At 41.3% G+C, this 18386-nt stretch overlaps 1 protein-coding gene across 1 annotated transcript in view; it reads right to left on the reverse strand.

Moving 5' to 3' along the window:
• Positions 1-18386, reverse strand: part of rspry1 (ring finger and SPRY domain containing 1) — a 320762-nt gene that overhangs the window by 209415 nt on the left and 92961 nt on the right. Inside the window, exon 6 of the mRNA XM_056282268.1 lies at positions 6481-6539. Within this exon, the coding sequence (XP_056138243.1) occupies positions 6481-6539 (59 nt within the window). The remainder of the gene's footprint in view (positions 1-6480; positions 6540-18386) is intronic.

An 18386-nucleotide genomic window follows, 5' to 3' on the forward strand; every position in this document is an offset into this window, starting at 1 on the left:
CAAAATCACGTCTCACTCCATCCGCTGCGCACTAGTGCCTCTGCAACCCTGCTCCCTACTGCTGAAGATGGGGAATCTCATGATTGTTTGGCAACGATAGCGCAAGTATGCAGCCCAAGACTGGACTTAAAGGAAACACCTTTCATTAACTCTGACTGTATGTTATGTTGATGGATCTGCTAGGAAAAATCCAATTACGGGGCTAAATTAAGTTGGATATGCAATAGTGGCTGTTCATGACATCATTGAAAGTGCACGCTTCCCAAGTCATTTGTCTGCACAGGCAGTTTAACTGCTTGCATTAACCTGGGCTTGCAAACTAGCAGAAGGAAAATCATTGACCGTGTACACTGATAGCAAATCTATCTTTGGAGTTGTACATGATTTTGGCACACTGTGGAAACTGTGGGGGTTCTTAACATCTACAGGGAAGCTCATAACACATGGGCCTTTAATTGAGGAATTATTACCTGCCATTCCACTCCCCACAGCTGTTTCTGTCTGCAAATGTGTGGCTCACACTACCAAAAATGACCCGGTAACACTAAGTAATGCACAAGCAGATGCAGCCGCTAAATCAGCGGGACAACAGGAGAATGTATTGCAGATGCCAAAAAAGACTGAGACTCCTGTTGCCACTTAAACAGATCTAGCAGCAGCACAAACTCATGCTGGCAAGATAGAGAGATCAGCCTGGAAAAGAGCTGGATGCACATATGTAAATAACATATGGCAGTCTGAGGATGGACGTCCTTGCCTGCTTAAGTGTTTGTTTCCTTATCATGCAAAATTGGCACATAGGAAGGACCACGTGTCAAAAGGGTGGATGGTGGATGCAGTAAACTAACACTGGTTTACAAGAGGCTTCACAATCTATTCCCAACATTTTTGTTCAAACTGTTTAAGTTGTTTGAGAAACAATGCTGCAAAAGGGCAAACCACACAAGCCTTGAGCCACCCTCCCCCTGACCAACCATTTGATCACCTGCAGATGGATTTCATTGAACTAACACCATGTGAGGGAAAGAAATATTGTCTTGTGATTGTTGACATGTTTTCTAAATGGGTTGAAGTTTTCCCTACAAGGAAAGGCAGATGTCTCCACAGTAGCAAAGGTGCTAGTAAAAGAGATTATTCCTAGATGGGGAACACCACGGAATATCAGCAGTGATAACATAACTCACTTTGTAAATAGTGCTATTAAACAACTTTCAACATTTTTGGGTATTAATCTTAGGCAACATTGTGCCTATCATCCCCAGAGTGGTGGAGCAGTTGAGAGAGAAAATGGGACGATTCAAATTAAACTGCTGTGATGACACAGGACTCACATGGATAAAGGCACTACTGTTGGTGTTGATGGCTATGAGAGCAAGAGGGAGCGCTGCAACAGGTCTGTCGCCTTTTGAATAGCCCTTCCCCTGCAAAAGCAGTTCTTCAGCTCAGACCTCGTGGTGGATGTAATGCTTAATTATTGTGTACAGTTAAACAAAATGCTGAGTTCTATTCACATGCAGGTGAGAGCGGCACTTCCACAGCCAATAGAGGGTCAGCTGCACGACCTGAAGCCAGGAGATTGGGTGCTGATAAAGGACCTAAAGAGGAAACATTGGAGGAAGACCCTGTGAGCGGGGCCCCACCAAGTGCTCTTGACCATACCTACAGCAGTGAAGGTGGAGGGGAGAGTCAGCTGGACACATGCCAACCACTGCAAGAAGGTGCCACCACTGGAGACAGAGGTCCAGGGTCAGAGACCCGCTCTGCTCACAAACGAGAAAGAGAAGTAGATGTGGCCAGCTCTCACTGAGGTTTAAAAACATACCGAGAGCAAATGATTGCTACGCTATAGGGAAAAGCATTCTTTTATCTAATGGAACCTAATAACAATAGAGCAACATTGAGGTACTTTGTAGCGATGAAGCCAGTGCCTGAAAGCAAGCCCTGGCATTCTTTTAGGAGAATGGGGTTTAGTCTCAGGGGAACAATGTATTGTCTTGCAATAATAACTATGGTGATTGTCATTCCTATGTTATGGGGTTTTGATTCCCTGCAAGATAACAACGTGGTAACAACAACCCCCATTACATTCTCATTAAACACCTTTCACATCCACCATGGCCAGATTGCTAGACGTGCAGATGACAGGAGATTGATGTCTTTTTTATGCAGGAGAGATACACTATATGTACGAAGTATTGGGACACCTGGCCATTACACCTACAGGAGCTTTTATGACATCCCAATCTAAATCCATAGGCGTTAATATGGAGTTGCCCCCCCCTTTTGCAGCTATAACAACTTCCACTCTTCTGGGAAGGCTTTCCACAAGATTTTGGAGTGTGTCTGTGGGAATTTTTGCCCATTCATCCAGAAGAGCATTTGTGAGGTCAGGCACTGATGCTGGACGAGAAGACCTGGCTCGCAATCTCCATTCTAGTTCATCCCAAAGGTGTTCGATGGGGTCGAGGTCAGGGCCAGTCAAGTTCTTACACACCAAACTCACCCAACCATGTCTTAATGGACCTTGCTTTGTGCACTGGGGCACAGTCATTCTGGAACAGAAAAGGGCCCTCCCCAAACTGTTCCCACAAAGTTGGAAGCACAGAATTGTCCAAAATGTCTTGGTATGCTAAAGCATTAACATTTCCCTTCACTGGAACTAAGAGACCTAGCCCAAACAACCCGATACCATGATCCCTTCTCTACCAAACTTTACAGTTGGCACAACGCAGTCAAGCAAGGCAACATTCTCTTGGCATCCACCAAACTCAGACTCATCCATCAGACTGCCAGACAGAGAAGTGTGATTCCTCACTCCACAGAACACGTTTCCACTGCTCCAGAGTCCAGTGGCAGCATGCTTTATACCACTCCATCCAACGCTTGGCATTGTGCTTGGTGATGTAAGGCTTGCATGCAGCTGCTCGGCCATGAAAAACCATTCCATGAAGCTCCTGGCGCAGTTTTTGCACTGATGTTAATGCCAGAGGACATTTGGAACGCTGCAATTACTGAGTCAATGGAGCATTGGCGACCTTTACACACTATGCGCCTCAGCATTCGTTGACCCCACTGTGTGACTTTACGTGGTCTGCCACTTCGTGGCTGAGTTGCCGTTATTCCCAAACGCTTCCACTTTTCAATAATACCACTTACAGTTGACTGTGGAATATCTAGCAGGGAAGAAATTTCATGAACTGACTTATTGCAAAGGTGGCATCTTATGACAGTACCACGCTTGAATTCACTGAGCTCTTCAGAACAACCCATTCTTTCACAAATGTTTGTAAATGCAGACATGGCTAGCTGCTTGGTTTTATACACCTGTGGCAATGGGTCTGAATGAAACACCTGAATTCAATGATTAAGACGTGTGTCCCAATACTTTTCTACATATAGTGTGTGTGTGATATTACAGACTATGCGCCTCAGCACTCGTTGACCCCACTGTGTGACTTTATGTGGTCTGCCACTTCGTGGCTGAGTTGCTGTTGTTCCCAAATGCTTCCACTTTTCAATAATACCACTTACAGTTGATTGTGGAATATTTAGCAGGGTAGAAATTTCACGAACTGACTTATTTCAAAGGTGGCATCCTATGAAAGTACCACGCTTGAATTCACTGATCTCTTCAGAACGACCCATTCTTTCACAAATGTTTGTAAATTCAGACATGGCTAGCTGGTTTTATAAACATGTGGCAATGGATCTGAATGAAACACCTGAATTCAATGATTAAGATGTGTGTCCCAATACTTTTCTACATATAGTGTATGTGTGATAGAGAAAGCTGTTTACTAACCATTAACCTTACAGTTTACCTTGGTCGGCCAAACAAAGTTTATTGGTCATGGATAAGCAACAATCACTATCGTGTTACTACATGTGGAACAGAATAGTGTGAAGTGTTGGTCATAGACCAACCTACAGCTGAGGGCTTAAAACAGTCTGGTGCCAAAAAGACGGAAACCCACATGTTATATAAATTCAAATTGGCCACCAGGGCATCAGTCACAGATATGTAAAGATATTGCTAACGCCACAGTAGCCACCCAGACTTTTGAATCCCCTCTAATACGTGTAAGACACTTTGATGACTATAGGGGAAATCTGGCTATAACTATGATGAAAGAATGGGCCACCTCTCGTAACTTTACTAATTGTTGGATTTGTCAGCAATTACCTACACTGTCTCAACCACCTGTGGTAGTTCCAGTGCCATTGTCTGCAGCAGACTTTAGGGTGTTTGATATTAACAATACTGTACCCATTGTAACTATTAGGTGTTTTCCTAACCAGAAGCTGTAGGTCGATAAATGCATCAGGGATGTTTTGAACACAGGACCACTGCCTACAATATAGGACTTGTGTTAAGACATATGGATAAAATACGTCTTATCAGCTAAGAGGACCTGTGAAAGATGTGAAGCAGGGGTACAGGAATGAAGTGGAGTCTCTACTCCAGCTATCTGACACCAGACATGAAGCAGTGATTATACACTATTACAGACAATACAGGCAGACCTACCACCACAGAGAATACTGACGCTTCTCTGGCAATGGAATGGAACTCTTTCTTTGCACACTTTGAGGCTAATCGCACTAGCATTAGCTCACAGACAAACACAGTAGACAAGTGTGTATCCCCTCTCTCAATCAACAGGGTCCCTGTAGAGAGGGTGAGCAGTTTCAGGTACCTCAGTGTTCACATCACTGAGGACCTAAAATAAACAGTACACACAGATACTCTGGTGAAAAAGGCAAGGCAGCATCTTTATCACCTTAGGCCAGTGTTTCCCAAGCCAGTCCTCACGGAACCCCTATCCTGCAGATTTTCTTTGCAACCCTGAATAGGTACCTGTTTGTAATTATTCAACCAATCAGCAATGAATTATGTCAGATGTTGCACACCTTGCATAATTAAGTGCTGTGAGATGATTGGTTGAGTAAGTACAAGCAGGGCTACCTATGCAGGGTTACAATGAAAATCTGCAGGATAGGGGTTCCTTGAGGACTGGGTTGGGAAACGCTGCCTTAGGCAACTGAACAACGTCAGTGTGTCCCCACAGATCCAGAGAACCTTTTACTGTGGTGCCACTGAGCGCATCCTGGCAGGGAGCGTCACTGCCTGGTATATGAACTGTACCTTTCAAGACCAAAAAGCCCTGCAGAGAGTGGTATGATCAGTTGAGTGTACCACCGAAACTACACTCATGCCCCCTACAGCAATTATACACCAGCACACATAGATACCACAGCAATAATATTTAAATAAAATGGTAAAATTCCCAAAGCAATAATCAAATACTAACATTTCAAAATTTATTTTATTGGCGAGTATAGGCCCAAATAAAGCTTCTTTTGTTTTGTTTTTTGTTTTTTTTGGGGGGGGGGGTACACCATTTAACACCAATTATTGTGAAACAAGGTGAGCCAGTGGTATCCAACCAGTGTTAGAATGATGTAACTTCAGTAGAACTGAGGTCTGATGGTTAATGTGCGTAGTTGTAAAAGAAATTATATTCAACTCAACTGGCAACATTTCAAGTAACTTTGCAGCTTTGGTGTCTGGACTCATGGCTTCCAAATCGTTTGCTTATTCACTGTGTACCAATGATCCAGGATGGGACTCCTGATAGCGGTACTGACAATGCAAGTTAGTAGCGCCCTCTCTTGGCTATGGTTAGAAATAGCACCTCGGAAATGCAGTTTTCTTTTGTGACGGTTAAAGAGGCTTTATGGAGGCTTTATCGGCTGGATTTATCAATACCAATAGACTTGTAGAATCTCAATATCGGCAAATAAAATCAGCCAACTAATAAACTGGCCGAGCTATTGATAAAGACTGAGAACGATTTCACTTGACAGAGCAACACCATAACAGCTGATCAAAATGGTACAAGAAATATCTACATCTATGACAAATGGCAACAAGGGGAAATTTACATCTACATTTTTAAATATGTTGTTCAGAATTCATGTTTAGGTTGCAACTACACAATTTGTGAAACATTTCTTGTTGTTTAGTTTAGTCTTCTGGAAAAAAAAAGATTTGATCAATATGATATGTCTCAAAGGGATTTTAGACTGTATGAGAGACTAATCAGAACACAGCAAGACCAAAATAGTGTGAAATGCATGTTTCATCAGGGAATTATAATTCTCCAGTACCTAATGAGCCATATTCCTTTGGTATCCTCCACAAAGAATACCTGATCACTCTTAAATTAATACATGCAAAAATATAGGGTGCACTTTCAGCGGAATTCAGTCTGTCCACTTCCCATAATGACATCCATTACAATATCAGACAACATCAGAGTACTAAAATCCTGCATCAAAATACTTACATGTAGCAAGTCAAAAATCAAAACAAAGCTACTTGCATTTTTGCTTTTTCATTTGTGCACCGTAGTATAATTCCATTGAACTAGGAATTTGTGTGTGTGTGTGTGTGTGTGTGTGTGTACATTATCTCACCAGGCTCTCTAGAAGGTACTCCAGGGTTCCAGGGCTCAGCAGTCCAACACTGGCTGGTCCTGATAAGAACAGAGATGAAATGAAAAAAAAAAAAAACCCAATATTAATAATGCTCCAGATAGGCCACCTGAGCCTTGGAGATATCTGGTTATAACCTAGATTTGGAGTCTGTAACCATGCAACCAAATGCAAAAAAATAAAACATACCTTTATTTTAAACAGTGGGCTAGGGCTGCGTGGAATGTACATTTTTAATAATAAAGTGAGTAAGCACTCCATTCCAAATCTGTTACACATGCCCCTTACAAACAAAACAATGATGTCATACTGTAGCAACTGGGGGAGGAGGTCGCTCTGACTGTCGGCGGTGTTGCAGTGGGGGAGCACAATGGCTGATGGGACTGTTAATGTTAGATTTAAAATTGTGTTTTAATGATGTGGTTATTCTTGTGTTGCTGTTTTGGGGGTTCAACTCAGACTAAGTAGGAGACCGTTTACTGACTAACTGACTGTAGGATTGTGACTGATGTCGCCACTTGGGATATGGAGGGGACTCATTACATTGTTGTCAGTTCTGGTCCATTCTGGCCGGTGTGAATAAAAGAGCACTCCCGGGGCTGTGCGGTGTATGGGGGATGGGAGCTGCGATTAAAAAGAGATCTCTGCCTCTCGACTCATTCTTCCACACCGGCTCGCCACAAATACTTTTTGTTTTAGTTTGCAGCCCCCCTACTTAAAACATTTTCCCATGCGCCTGGAAGGCTCTGTCGCCCAGGTCCGATGCATGGTCCTGTGTGGTGGAGACAGGAGATAGACATTGGGACAGCAAAGGCTGCGGGAAGGAGTATGGTAGTGGAGCAGGCCAGTGAGGTAGGAGGGGGGCCTGTTTACAAAGGGCTTTATGAGTGAGAAGGACTTTGAATTGGATTCGTTGTGGGACAGGAAGCCAGTGAAGGTTCTGAAGGGCAGTGATAATGTAGCCATGGGAGTAGAAGTGGGTGAGCAAGCAGGCAGCAGAGTTCTGGATGTACTGGAATTTGTTTAGGACTTTGGATGTCAAGCCACAAAGAATGCTGTTGCAGTAGTCAATTTTGGATGTGGTGAAGGCATAGATCAAGGTTTCAGCAGCAGACAAAGAATGTTCGGCAGAGATGGGCTATGTTTTTTAGGTGGAAAAAGTAATTCTGGTGATTTGATTGATGTGGTGTTCAAAGAAGAGGTTGTGGTCAAAAATTATGCCAAGGTTGCGGTTGTGTGGGGAGGGGGACAGAGTTATCGATGGTAAGGCAGAAGTTGTGAGTGGTTTTGGTGAGGGGTTTGGGACCAATGATGATCATGTCAGATTTATCACAGTTTAGTTATAGGAAGTTGGCTTGCATCGATGATTTGATTTCTGTGAGGCAGTTGGTAAAACTGGAGTAAGTTGTAGTGGTGATGGATTTAGTGGCAATGTAGAGCTGGACGTCAACAGTAGAAGTGGAGACCACGATGATGTATGACGCTACCAAGGGAGACCATGTAAAGGATGAACAGACGAGGACCAAGCACTGAACCCTGGGCAATGCCCTGGGACAGAGGAGTGGTGAAGGAGGTGCAGTTGTTGATGCTAATGAACAACAGTTCAGTCTGTTTGTGAGATATGATTTTAGCCAGGAGAGGGCAGTACCAGTGATGTTGAGGGAGGATTCAAGGTGGGACAGAAGAATGGTGTGGTTGATAGTGTCAAAAGCTGCAGTGAAGTCATAGAGGATGAGAATACTGAGGTGGCCTGAGTCTGAAGAGAGGAGGAGGTCGTTAGTGACTTTAATGAGAGCTGTTTCTGTGCTGTTCTTTGAGCAGAAACCAGATTGAAATGGTTCAAATGGGTCATTGAAGATGAGGTGAGATTTGAGTTGGGAGGCGACAACACATTCCAGTATTTTTTTATTTTTATTTTTTTTAAACAGTATCTTTATTTACTTTTTCTTTTAGAACATACATCTAAAAAACATACCAACAAACAAACAAAAGAGAGTAGAGAAGGCCACTTAATCCAAGGTAAAGGAAAGCAAAAACAGAAAAACAAAAACAAAAAGGGAGGGGGTGGACACTACCACCCCTACATATCAACATTCAGTTACCATTTGAATTTAGAGCAAAAGCAACAACAAAAGAAGGAAAAAAGAAGAGGAAATCTTGTGCAACAGAGTACAAAATCCAAAGGGAAACATTTATATACACATCAACCCATGGTATTAAATGTCTCTCTTGCAGTCTGTTAAACCCTTTAGTACAATAGCTGCCAACCTTGGACCTATGTAGTTTAGAAAAGGAGACCATATCTTATAAAATACATGTACCTTACACTTAGCTCTGTGCATCAAGTATTCCATAGGTATAAACTCAAATATAATCTTATGCCAACCCGCTACTGTAGGAGGCTTGTGATCTATCCATTTCAACACAATATTCTTTCTTGCACAGAAAGAAAGAACACATAAAAGCCTTTTGGAGTAGGAGCTTTTAACCAGTTTGCTAGGCAGACCAAAAAGTAGACACAGAGGATATTTTCCAAATCGAACACCAAAGATTAAACATAATCTTTTGTGGATGAACATAATCTATTGTGGATAAATTTAACAAAGTTTATCCACAATATTCCTCCAATATTCATCAATATATATACATGTCCAGACACAGTGGATATAACTCCCCACCTCTGTATTACACTTTATACATAGCTCAGACTTATGATCCATTTATGTCTAAACTGGGGAGTTCTGTAGATATCTATAAAAAAAATCACTTTGGGGTAAGTTATATTTCTGGTGTAATTGTGCAAATGAAAACATTATATCTTTCTCATATAAATGACCTATAGTGATGATCCCTTTATGTTGCCATAGCACAAATCCAGCATCTGTAACTCCAGGAGGAAAAGTCATTATTACCCCAAACTGGAGAAAGGGAGGGTAGCATTATATCTAGTCCTTCTAATTTTCTAATTGCTACGCAAGCTTGTAATGTTGTTTATAATGATATTATTCCCAGTGTTACTTTTAATTTTTCTCCATTCAAGAGCGAGCAGAAGACCCACCAATGACGTATTGATCTGTGACGATTCTAGATCTAGACATATAGATTCTGAATCATTCTTTACCCTTTAAGCAATATAATGTAACTGTGAGGCCAGTTGGTAAAGCCTGATGTTAGGGACAGACAAGCCCCCCCCACCCCCACCCCCATCTGTTGCAGCCTCATCAGTCTAGCTATCCTTATACGAGGCCTCTTCTTGTACTAAATAAAAGTGCTAAATTGCCGATTTATTTTTATTTATTTATTTGCTTGTTTATTTGAATAGGGACAGTGCATATTAATGAACATTGTATATTAATTAATTAACATTAATGAACATATTAATGAACATTAATGAATGCAGATACACATGTAAACATGCTGGATTGTAGCAATACAGCTAATTTACATCTGTTGTCCCTAGGCAGGTCAAAGCAAAAAATAAAAACAGATGTGGTACACAACACAATAGCACTAAAATACACAACAATACATACAACAGCATACACCCCACAAACCATACACCACAATACAATACAATACAATACAACATAATACCACGAAACACATAACACTCAAGTGACTGATATAATCAGCAGGACAAAGCTGGACTGAGCTCGCACCGATTACATATGAGCACAAACTTGGTGTAATTTGGTGGTGAACTGTATCAAATGCCCTTTTCAAATCCAAAAAAAAAAAAAAGCTCCAACAATGGCATATTTATTCAGTGAATATTTGACCTTTTCTATAAAAACATTTATTGCCATTTCAGTTGAGTGGTGGGCACAAAAACCAAATTGCATAGGGTGCAAAGGAGTTTATCCCTTACTCAGATGCTCAATGAGTTGATTTGCTACCAATTTTTCTATAATTTTCGATATGGTCTGAAGAATACTGATTGGTCTGTAATTATTCATGTCTGTTTTGTCCCAAGATTTAAAGATTGGTGTAATCGTGGCAGTCTTCCAATCTGAAGGAACTATAGACTGTTTGATTGATAGATTGACCATGTGTGTAATCGGGCGTAGTATGGAGTCTTTATGCAATTTTATGAAACTGGTGTCAAATCCATACTCATCCTTAGAGTTATTTAGTGTATCGGCCACATCTGGTTCAGTGATTTCTTTAATTTTAAATATCAGTTTTGCATAGTTAGTGGGGTGAAGTGTACCTTTATGTGAAGTAAAAAGCTGGGATATTTTTTGAACAGAATTTTTAAAAGAAAAGTTGAGTTCAGTAGCCAGGATGAGAGGATCTTTCACAAATCCATTATTAATTTTAAGTTCTAAGTCTTTATTGTCCTGTTTTTTCTGTTTACCTGTTAGTTTATCAATATTTTTGCCAAATTTTTTTCCCATTGCTCTTTGCATTTTCAATGATCATAAAGAACTTTGCTTTGCCTTTCCGCATTATCTGAAGTACATTATTTCTTGCTGTGGTAAATTGTTGTCGATCTATAATCAAACCAGATTTTAGGGATTTTTTAAGTAATTGATCTCTTATTTTAATTAATTTCCTGCATTCATTATTGAGCCATGGTAGATTGTTTTCCTTTTTTTTTCCTTTGGCTCCCCCGTTTGGTAAAAGACACCATAACCTCTTTGACTTTTGAATGAAATGAAACACCGTTAGTAGTTATATCCTCACATGAGATAATTTCAGCCCAATCTGTTTCTTTTAGGGCTGCCTCTAAATTTTGTTGATGAGTTTTTGGAATTATGTGATGATAGGATGCCTTAGATGAGTTTGATAAATTGCAGAATCATGATTTAGTAAGTTTTCTTGTAAAGAAGATGACATTGTGAACAAATAGACCAGTCAAAAAGTTGTGGGTCTTAATAATTCTTTCCGGTTTGTTTGTGAACAGGAAATCAATTCTTGTTTTAGACTGGTTAGTAATTCTAGTTGGCAGTTCTATAAGCTGTGCAAGATTAAAACTATCCGTTATTGATTTAAGTTTTTTTCTGTCTTTCTTTTCGTCCCAATTTATATTGAAATCACCTATCAAAATGATCTCCTTTTTAGAATTACAAAAGCTAAGGAGAGTTTTAAGTTGGCTAAAAAAAAAGTCTGCCTTAGCCGAGGGTTTTCGATATATAAAAATAACCGTGAAGGTCATTTCAGCGGAGAGTATTATCTACTCCTACATATTCAAGTTTGACGTCATCATCAATCAATTCAATTTTGTTACATTCTAAAGTGCTTTTAACATACAATAAAACCCCTCCTCCCTTCCCCTGTTCACTATGCTTTCTAAAAACATTGTAGCCAGGCATTTTTTTTTATTACAATATTTTATTAGGACAAGGATGTAGCACAACAGCACAACCACAAAAGAACAGGTATTTTCTTTTTTTACAATTTCAAACCCGCTTTCCCTCAAACCAGGGCCCCTATAAGCCAGCTATGATTCCCGCCCCACAGTCCTCCTTGATGGGATTGAAACAGTCCGTAAAGCATGAAGTCAAATCCAGCACTCACATACACAGTGACACGAGCAAACAAAAAGTAAAAACCATAATAATACAGACATATAAACAAACACTAGAAAAGAAGAGTTGGTAGTTGTTGACATTCAGGCCGTTATGCTGGACTATTGAAGATCTGAAGCTCAGGAAGGCACATCATGCGCTCTACTGCAAACGCAGATCCTTCGAATACCCCTTCGTATACAGGGATCTTATATGGGGGGCCATGTGGCAGACAGACAGTGAAACCCGCGCCCAATGCAGACGGAAACAAGGCATACCATTACTGCGACATCCTGCCAGGGGGAAGCTGGTCAACATAGTTGATCAATGGTCTCAAGTGAGAGTAAAATCTATAAGAGAAACCTCTCATTGTAAATTTAATTTTCGCCAGTTTTAGCAGAGACAGTATATCGAGCAGCCAGGATTTAAATGAAGGTGGCAGGGTGGACTTCCATAACAGGAGAATTTTCCTACAGGTGATCAAGGAGGTAAACATGATAATGTTGGTTTGTATGGTTGTTGTAGTGATTTTGTCTGGAGGTCTACCAAAAATAGATACATGGGGGGAGGGAGGGATTTCTATTTTTAAAATTTCTGAGAGCGCATCAAAAAATGATTGCCAGAATCAACTCAATTTGGGGCACGGCCAGAACACGCAGGTCAGATCACAGGGGGCTTGTGTGCATCTATTACAACTATCATCTAGTCTATCTGGGTAAAATCTGGAAAATTTAGCCTTGCTAAAATGGAGTCTGTTAAGTACCTTGAACTGTATAAGGCTAAGCCTAGCACAGCTGGAGGATGAGTTGACAGCTCTTAGGGCTTCTTCCCAGAAATTATTACAGAAGCTAATCCGCAATTCATTCTCCCAATCGGTTCTGACCTTATTAATGATAGACTCATCCACTGGGGATAAGAGGCCATACAAGTAGGAGACATGGCCCTTGGGTAAGGATCTGTCTTTTAAGTATAACATCTACACCACTGGGGGGCGGGATTTGGGGGAACTGGGGGGAGTGGGTTCTAGCAAAATCCTGTAGCGGAAAATATCTAAAAAAAAAAAAAATCAGAGCTGCCTAAATCAAAAGCTGCACGTAATTGATCAAAGCTGGCAAACAGGCTGTCTATATACAAGTTTTCCAAGCGGTGGATGCCTTTCCTCTTTAGAGAGGTAAATCTAGGGTCAATTCCAGCTGGCAAAAATAAATGATTATTGCAAATAGGAGTCGCCTTGGGGAGAGTGAGCCACCCAATGTGACGCCTAATCTATGCCCAGATTCTCAGAGTGACAATAACAATGGGGTTATATGTGTACTGTGAGGGGGAGAGGGGCAGGGTGCTGCATGCCAAGGCTTGGGGTGAAGATGAGAAGCACAAGTCAGCCTCAGTCTGATACCAGCTACTCTGAGTTGAAACAAACCAGAGCATGACCTTGTGTGCAATGATGGCCCAGTAGTGGCCAAGGAAGTTGGGTAAGCCAAGCCCACCCAACGACCTGTCTCTCTGTAGCAAGGTTCTACCAATTCTCACATGCTTACCAACCCAGGTAAACGAGAACATAATACCATCAAGAGAGTTGAAAAACGATCTAGGCAAAAAAATAGAAAGACATTGGAAAACATATAAGTACCTAGGTAAAATGTTAATTTTGATAATCTGTACCCTTCCCGCTAAAGACAGCGGTAGATGACTCCACCTCTGTAGGTCAGATTTGATGGTGCCGTTAGTGCAGTAAGGTTTTGTTCCCATAGTGAATGAATGGATCTAGTAATAACGATGCCCAAATATTTAAATCCTGAGTTAGATAGTTTGAAAGGTATTGACAACATTGGTAAATCTGCAGCCAACTGATTGATAGGGAAACATACACTTTTTTGGGGATATTTAATCTATACCCAAGAGCACACCAAAAGAGTTCAAGACTGAAAGAAGATGAGGGATACTAGACAAGGGGTCAAGCACATATAAAAGCAGGTCATCAGCATATAGCGAGACTCTATATTCTGTGCCCCACCTTCGGATACCCTTAAGCCCACTCTCTGCCTTTAGAGCAATCAACAGTGGTTCAATAGCAATCACGAGCAAGAGCGGTGACAATGGACATCCCTGGCGCGTCCCACAGAAGAGGGAGAAGGGTTCAGAGCAGTGGGTGTTTGTACACACCGATGCGTAAGGGGAAGAGTAAAGTAATTGAATCCATGAAAGAAGGCCTTCACTAAAGCCGAATTGTTGTAGCGTAGCAAACAAATAGGCCCACTCCATCCTGTCGAAGGCTCTCTCAGCATCAAGAGATATGATCACCTCTGGTTCAGTAGAGGGTGGAGTGTGAATGATGCTGAGAAGTCTTTGTACATTTGTGAAAGAGTGCCTCCCCTTTATGAATCCCGTCTGATCTTCCAAAATGATTGAAGGCGTAACATATTAATAATAATAATTATAATAAATTAAACTTATATAGCTCTTTTCTAATACTTAAAGTCGCGTTACAATAAACGGGGTGAAACAAGACAACAGATAAACATAACACAGACATACAGGGGTGGATGGGAAGGGGGGCTACAAGGGGGAGAAGCGGCAGCCACACACAACACCAGCAGTACTCTCCGACTTGGACAGATACAAAAGGGAAAGAAAAACAAACATCATAAATCACAGATGAAGTCTGAAGAAGTGAGTCCTGATTAATGACTTGAATGTGGGCAGATATTCTAATTGCCGAGCAAAGACTTTAGCTCATATTTTCACATCCACAGATAAAAGTGAGATTGGACGATACGACGCACAGTTCAATGGATCCTTGCCTTTCTTAAAAATCAGAGAGATCGAGGCCTGCATAAGGGTAGGCAGCAGCAAGCCCTTGTGGTGGGACTGATTAAACATTTCAAGTAATAATGGGGCTAACTGATCTGAAACCTTTTTATAAAATTCCACCAGGTACCTATCAGGGCCTGGGGACGTGCCACTATGCATTGACTTTATTGCTTCTTTGATTTCAGAACGCGTTAAGGGGGCATCAAGCATTTGGCAATTGCTGGTAGAAATCTTGGGCATGTCTAAATTCTCAAAAAGTTAGATAGATTCTGATGTGTAAAGTTGGGAGTGGAATGTTTTAAAGATATTATTAATCTCATCCGGGTCAGAAGTAAGGGAGCCTGAATCATCCCTAATCTGGGCGATTTGATTTGATACCATCTTGGACTTCAGTTGGAGGGCCAATAAGCGACCAGACTTGTCTCCATGTTCATACATGGTCCCCCGACAGCGCGGTAAGAGACTTTCTGCCTCTTTTGTGAGGAGAAGATCGAGCTCCATTTTGAGTCCCATCCTTTCTTTATATAGATTGGGTGGTTGGTTAGTTGTGAGCTGGTTGTCTATGTTGGCAATACTCTTCTAGTTCCTTTTGGTGTGCTCTACTAAGTTTATTGGCATGAGACGTATGTGAAATAATTTTGCCGCTAATAAAGGCTTTGAGGGTTTCCCATATCAGAGGCGCAAGAGCCTCTTCATTTTCATTGGTCTCACAAAAGAATGTAATTGACACAGAGATGTAATTGCAAAAGTTTTTATCAGCTAACAAAAGAGGGTCAAAATGCCAGAATCTAAATCCCTTGGGCTTAAGGTCCAAGTGTAGGTCTAGAATCACAGTAGAATGGTCTGATACAGTTATTGGTGAATATTGGGTGGATACAATAGATGGGATGAGTGTTTTATCCATGATGAAATAATCTATACGAGAGAATAAATGATGTGCATGGGATAAAAATAATATTTTCTAGTAGAGGGGTTTAAAAATCTCCAAGGGTCAACATAACCATGTTGGTCCATAAAAGCAGAGCGAGTCTGAGACATTTTTGAGGATGCAATATGTCTTGGGCTGGATCTGTTGAGTGTTGGGTTTATAACACAATTCTTGTCTCCTCCCAGTATCAATAAGTGTGAATTTAAATTTGGGATAGAGTACAGCAGTAATTTCATAAAGCTATTGTCATCCCAGTTGGGGGCATAAACGGATGCTAAAACAACTGGTTTCTGATCAAGTATACCAGAAGCAATGACATAGCGGCCATTTATGTCAGTGATGTATATTTTTTCTAATTAGTATGGCTGTACCCCTCGTTTTCTGATTCAATTTGGAATGGAGTACCTGTCCAATCCAAGGCCTACTTAGTTTATGCTGGTCAGAGTTACATAAATGTGTCTCCTGAATAAACATTATGTCAGTGTCTACACTTTTGATATGTGCAAAAAGCTTTGCACGTTTCATAGGTGCATTCAACCCACCAGTGTTTAGCGAGATGATCCTCACTGCCTGTCTGCCACCAGTCCCTATGCCAGCCGCGCTAGCCATGACATTGCATATAACTTTAAGAGTGTCAGGTCAGTCCTAGAATGCAAGCAATAGCGAGTAGAGGAAGTACAACACATGGAAACAACATAATATAATGTACATGAGTTCGATGAAAAAGAAATCCCATTTAAATAGTAGACAAACAAAGAGATCTTCCCACCCACCCTAACCTGGCTCTCCCTCCCCGTTCTATCCCTAGCCCTGAAAGATCTACGCTCCCCTGTTCTGCCCCCCCCACCTCCCTGTCCCTTTGCTTCTCATAATACAAACCTTCTCTGCCAAACGAATTGACTCAAACTTCCCTTTCTTTATATCATCCTTCCTTCTCAAGACGTCTCAGCACCCCCATCCCTTTACTAAAACCCCTATATTAACAAATGTAAACAGTTGTGAACCGTTATGTTTTATATATATATATATATATATATATATATATAAACATTAAATTCGCAAATTCCGTGGCAAGAAAATTGTAATGATTTAAAAGAATAACAAAGTGCATCGGGAACACAACTTGGGCTTACCCGTGGTAAAAGAAATCGTTGGAAAACATTACCAGTGGTGTAAACCTACCAGGAGGCTCGATCAGTACTACAAATATAGCTCTATTAGACACAGGACACAGCAGGACAAGACAGAATAGAAAACTAGTTAAATAAAAGTAAAATAAGAACAAACATCATAAATAGGAAAAAGAAAATAAATAAAAATTATGTGTGTGTGTGTGTGTATATATATATATATATATATATATATATATATGCATGCATACATATGCATATCTAAATACATACATACACACACATACACGTGTGTGTGTATATATATATATATATATATACACACACACACATACATACATACAGACACATAGATATACACACACACACACACACACACACACACATAAACATATAAAATGTAGCACCGATAGAGCTCTGAGGGCACAACCCGAGCTTACCCATGACAAACCGCAATACAAAACATTGCACAACACCACCAACAATGTAAACCTAACAAGAGGCTCCATCAATATTAAACTAGTTCTATTAAAAACAGTAACGAACATGGCGTGACCAGATAACATAAAAGGCAAAAGGCATCATAAAACATTGGGGAACACCATCCGTGAAATTGTTAACACTGTGGCACATCACAAATAGAAATGAAAAGTTTGTCCCCATCTACTATATTGTCGAGTATGGCCAGCGAAGCCACTGCCATTTGTTAGCTACTAAATTCCCAGGCTAGCCGTAGCTATGATGTGGGTCGAGCTCCGAAAAAAAACAAAAACAATGTACGAAGTGTACTATGATGGCTGGTGATAAGCCCAGCCCAGTTTAGTGGTTAAGCTAATTGGACACCGGCTCCTGTTGGTGGCCAGCAGCGAAGGCCACGGCCTCCTTGGCCGAGGAGAACCTCTTCTTACCTCCGCCTCTCAGCATATTCTGCAGGCAAGTTGGAAACAGAAGAGCTGGTATGAGGCCCAGGTTGTACAGCTTAGCCATGACATCCCGGTACTTCCAACGCTGCTCTAGCACCTCCGGGGTGTAGTCTTCAAATATCTGTACGGGCATCCCACGGTACTGGAGATGTCCTCGTCTCTTGCAGGCTTCGCAGATGATTAGGTCCTTGGTCTGGTAGCGGTGGAGCCAGATGATTACAGGTCATGGTCTCAACCTTTGCTGCACGCGGTCCAGCTCGGGAGGAGATTGAAGAACCTGATCACCTAGCACTTCGACCAGGAGTTTTGAAAAGAAGTCCGTAGGTCGAGGCCCTACGATAGATTCGGGGAGTCCAATAATACGGATATTATTCCTACGGCTCTGACTCTCCAAATCTGCTGTCTTGGCAATCAGCTTGGCGTTGCTATCGGCTAAGACCTTGCATTGCTCCTCCAGCTCTTTGATTCGCTGATCATGTAGGTCAGCCGTCGACTCTAGAGCCTCAAAACACTGACCGTGTTCGGTTACTGTAGCTGGGTGTTGCGCAATTTCTCCTCCAGAGCTGCAAAGGCCGGTTTAAAATTG

This window comes from Lampris incognitus, chromosome 6 (assembly GCF_029633865.1).
Source record: "Lampris incognitus isolate fLamInc1 chromosome 6, fLamInc1.hap2, whole genome shotgun sequence".
NCBI classification, from domain to species: Eukaryota; Metazoa; Chordata; class Actinopteri; order Lampriformes; family Lampridae; genus Lampris; species Lampris incognitus.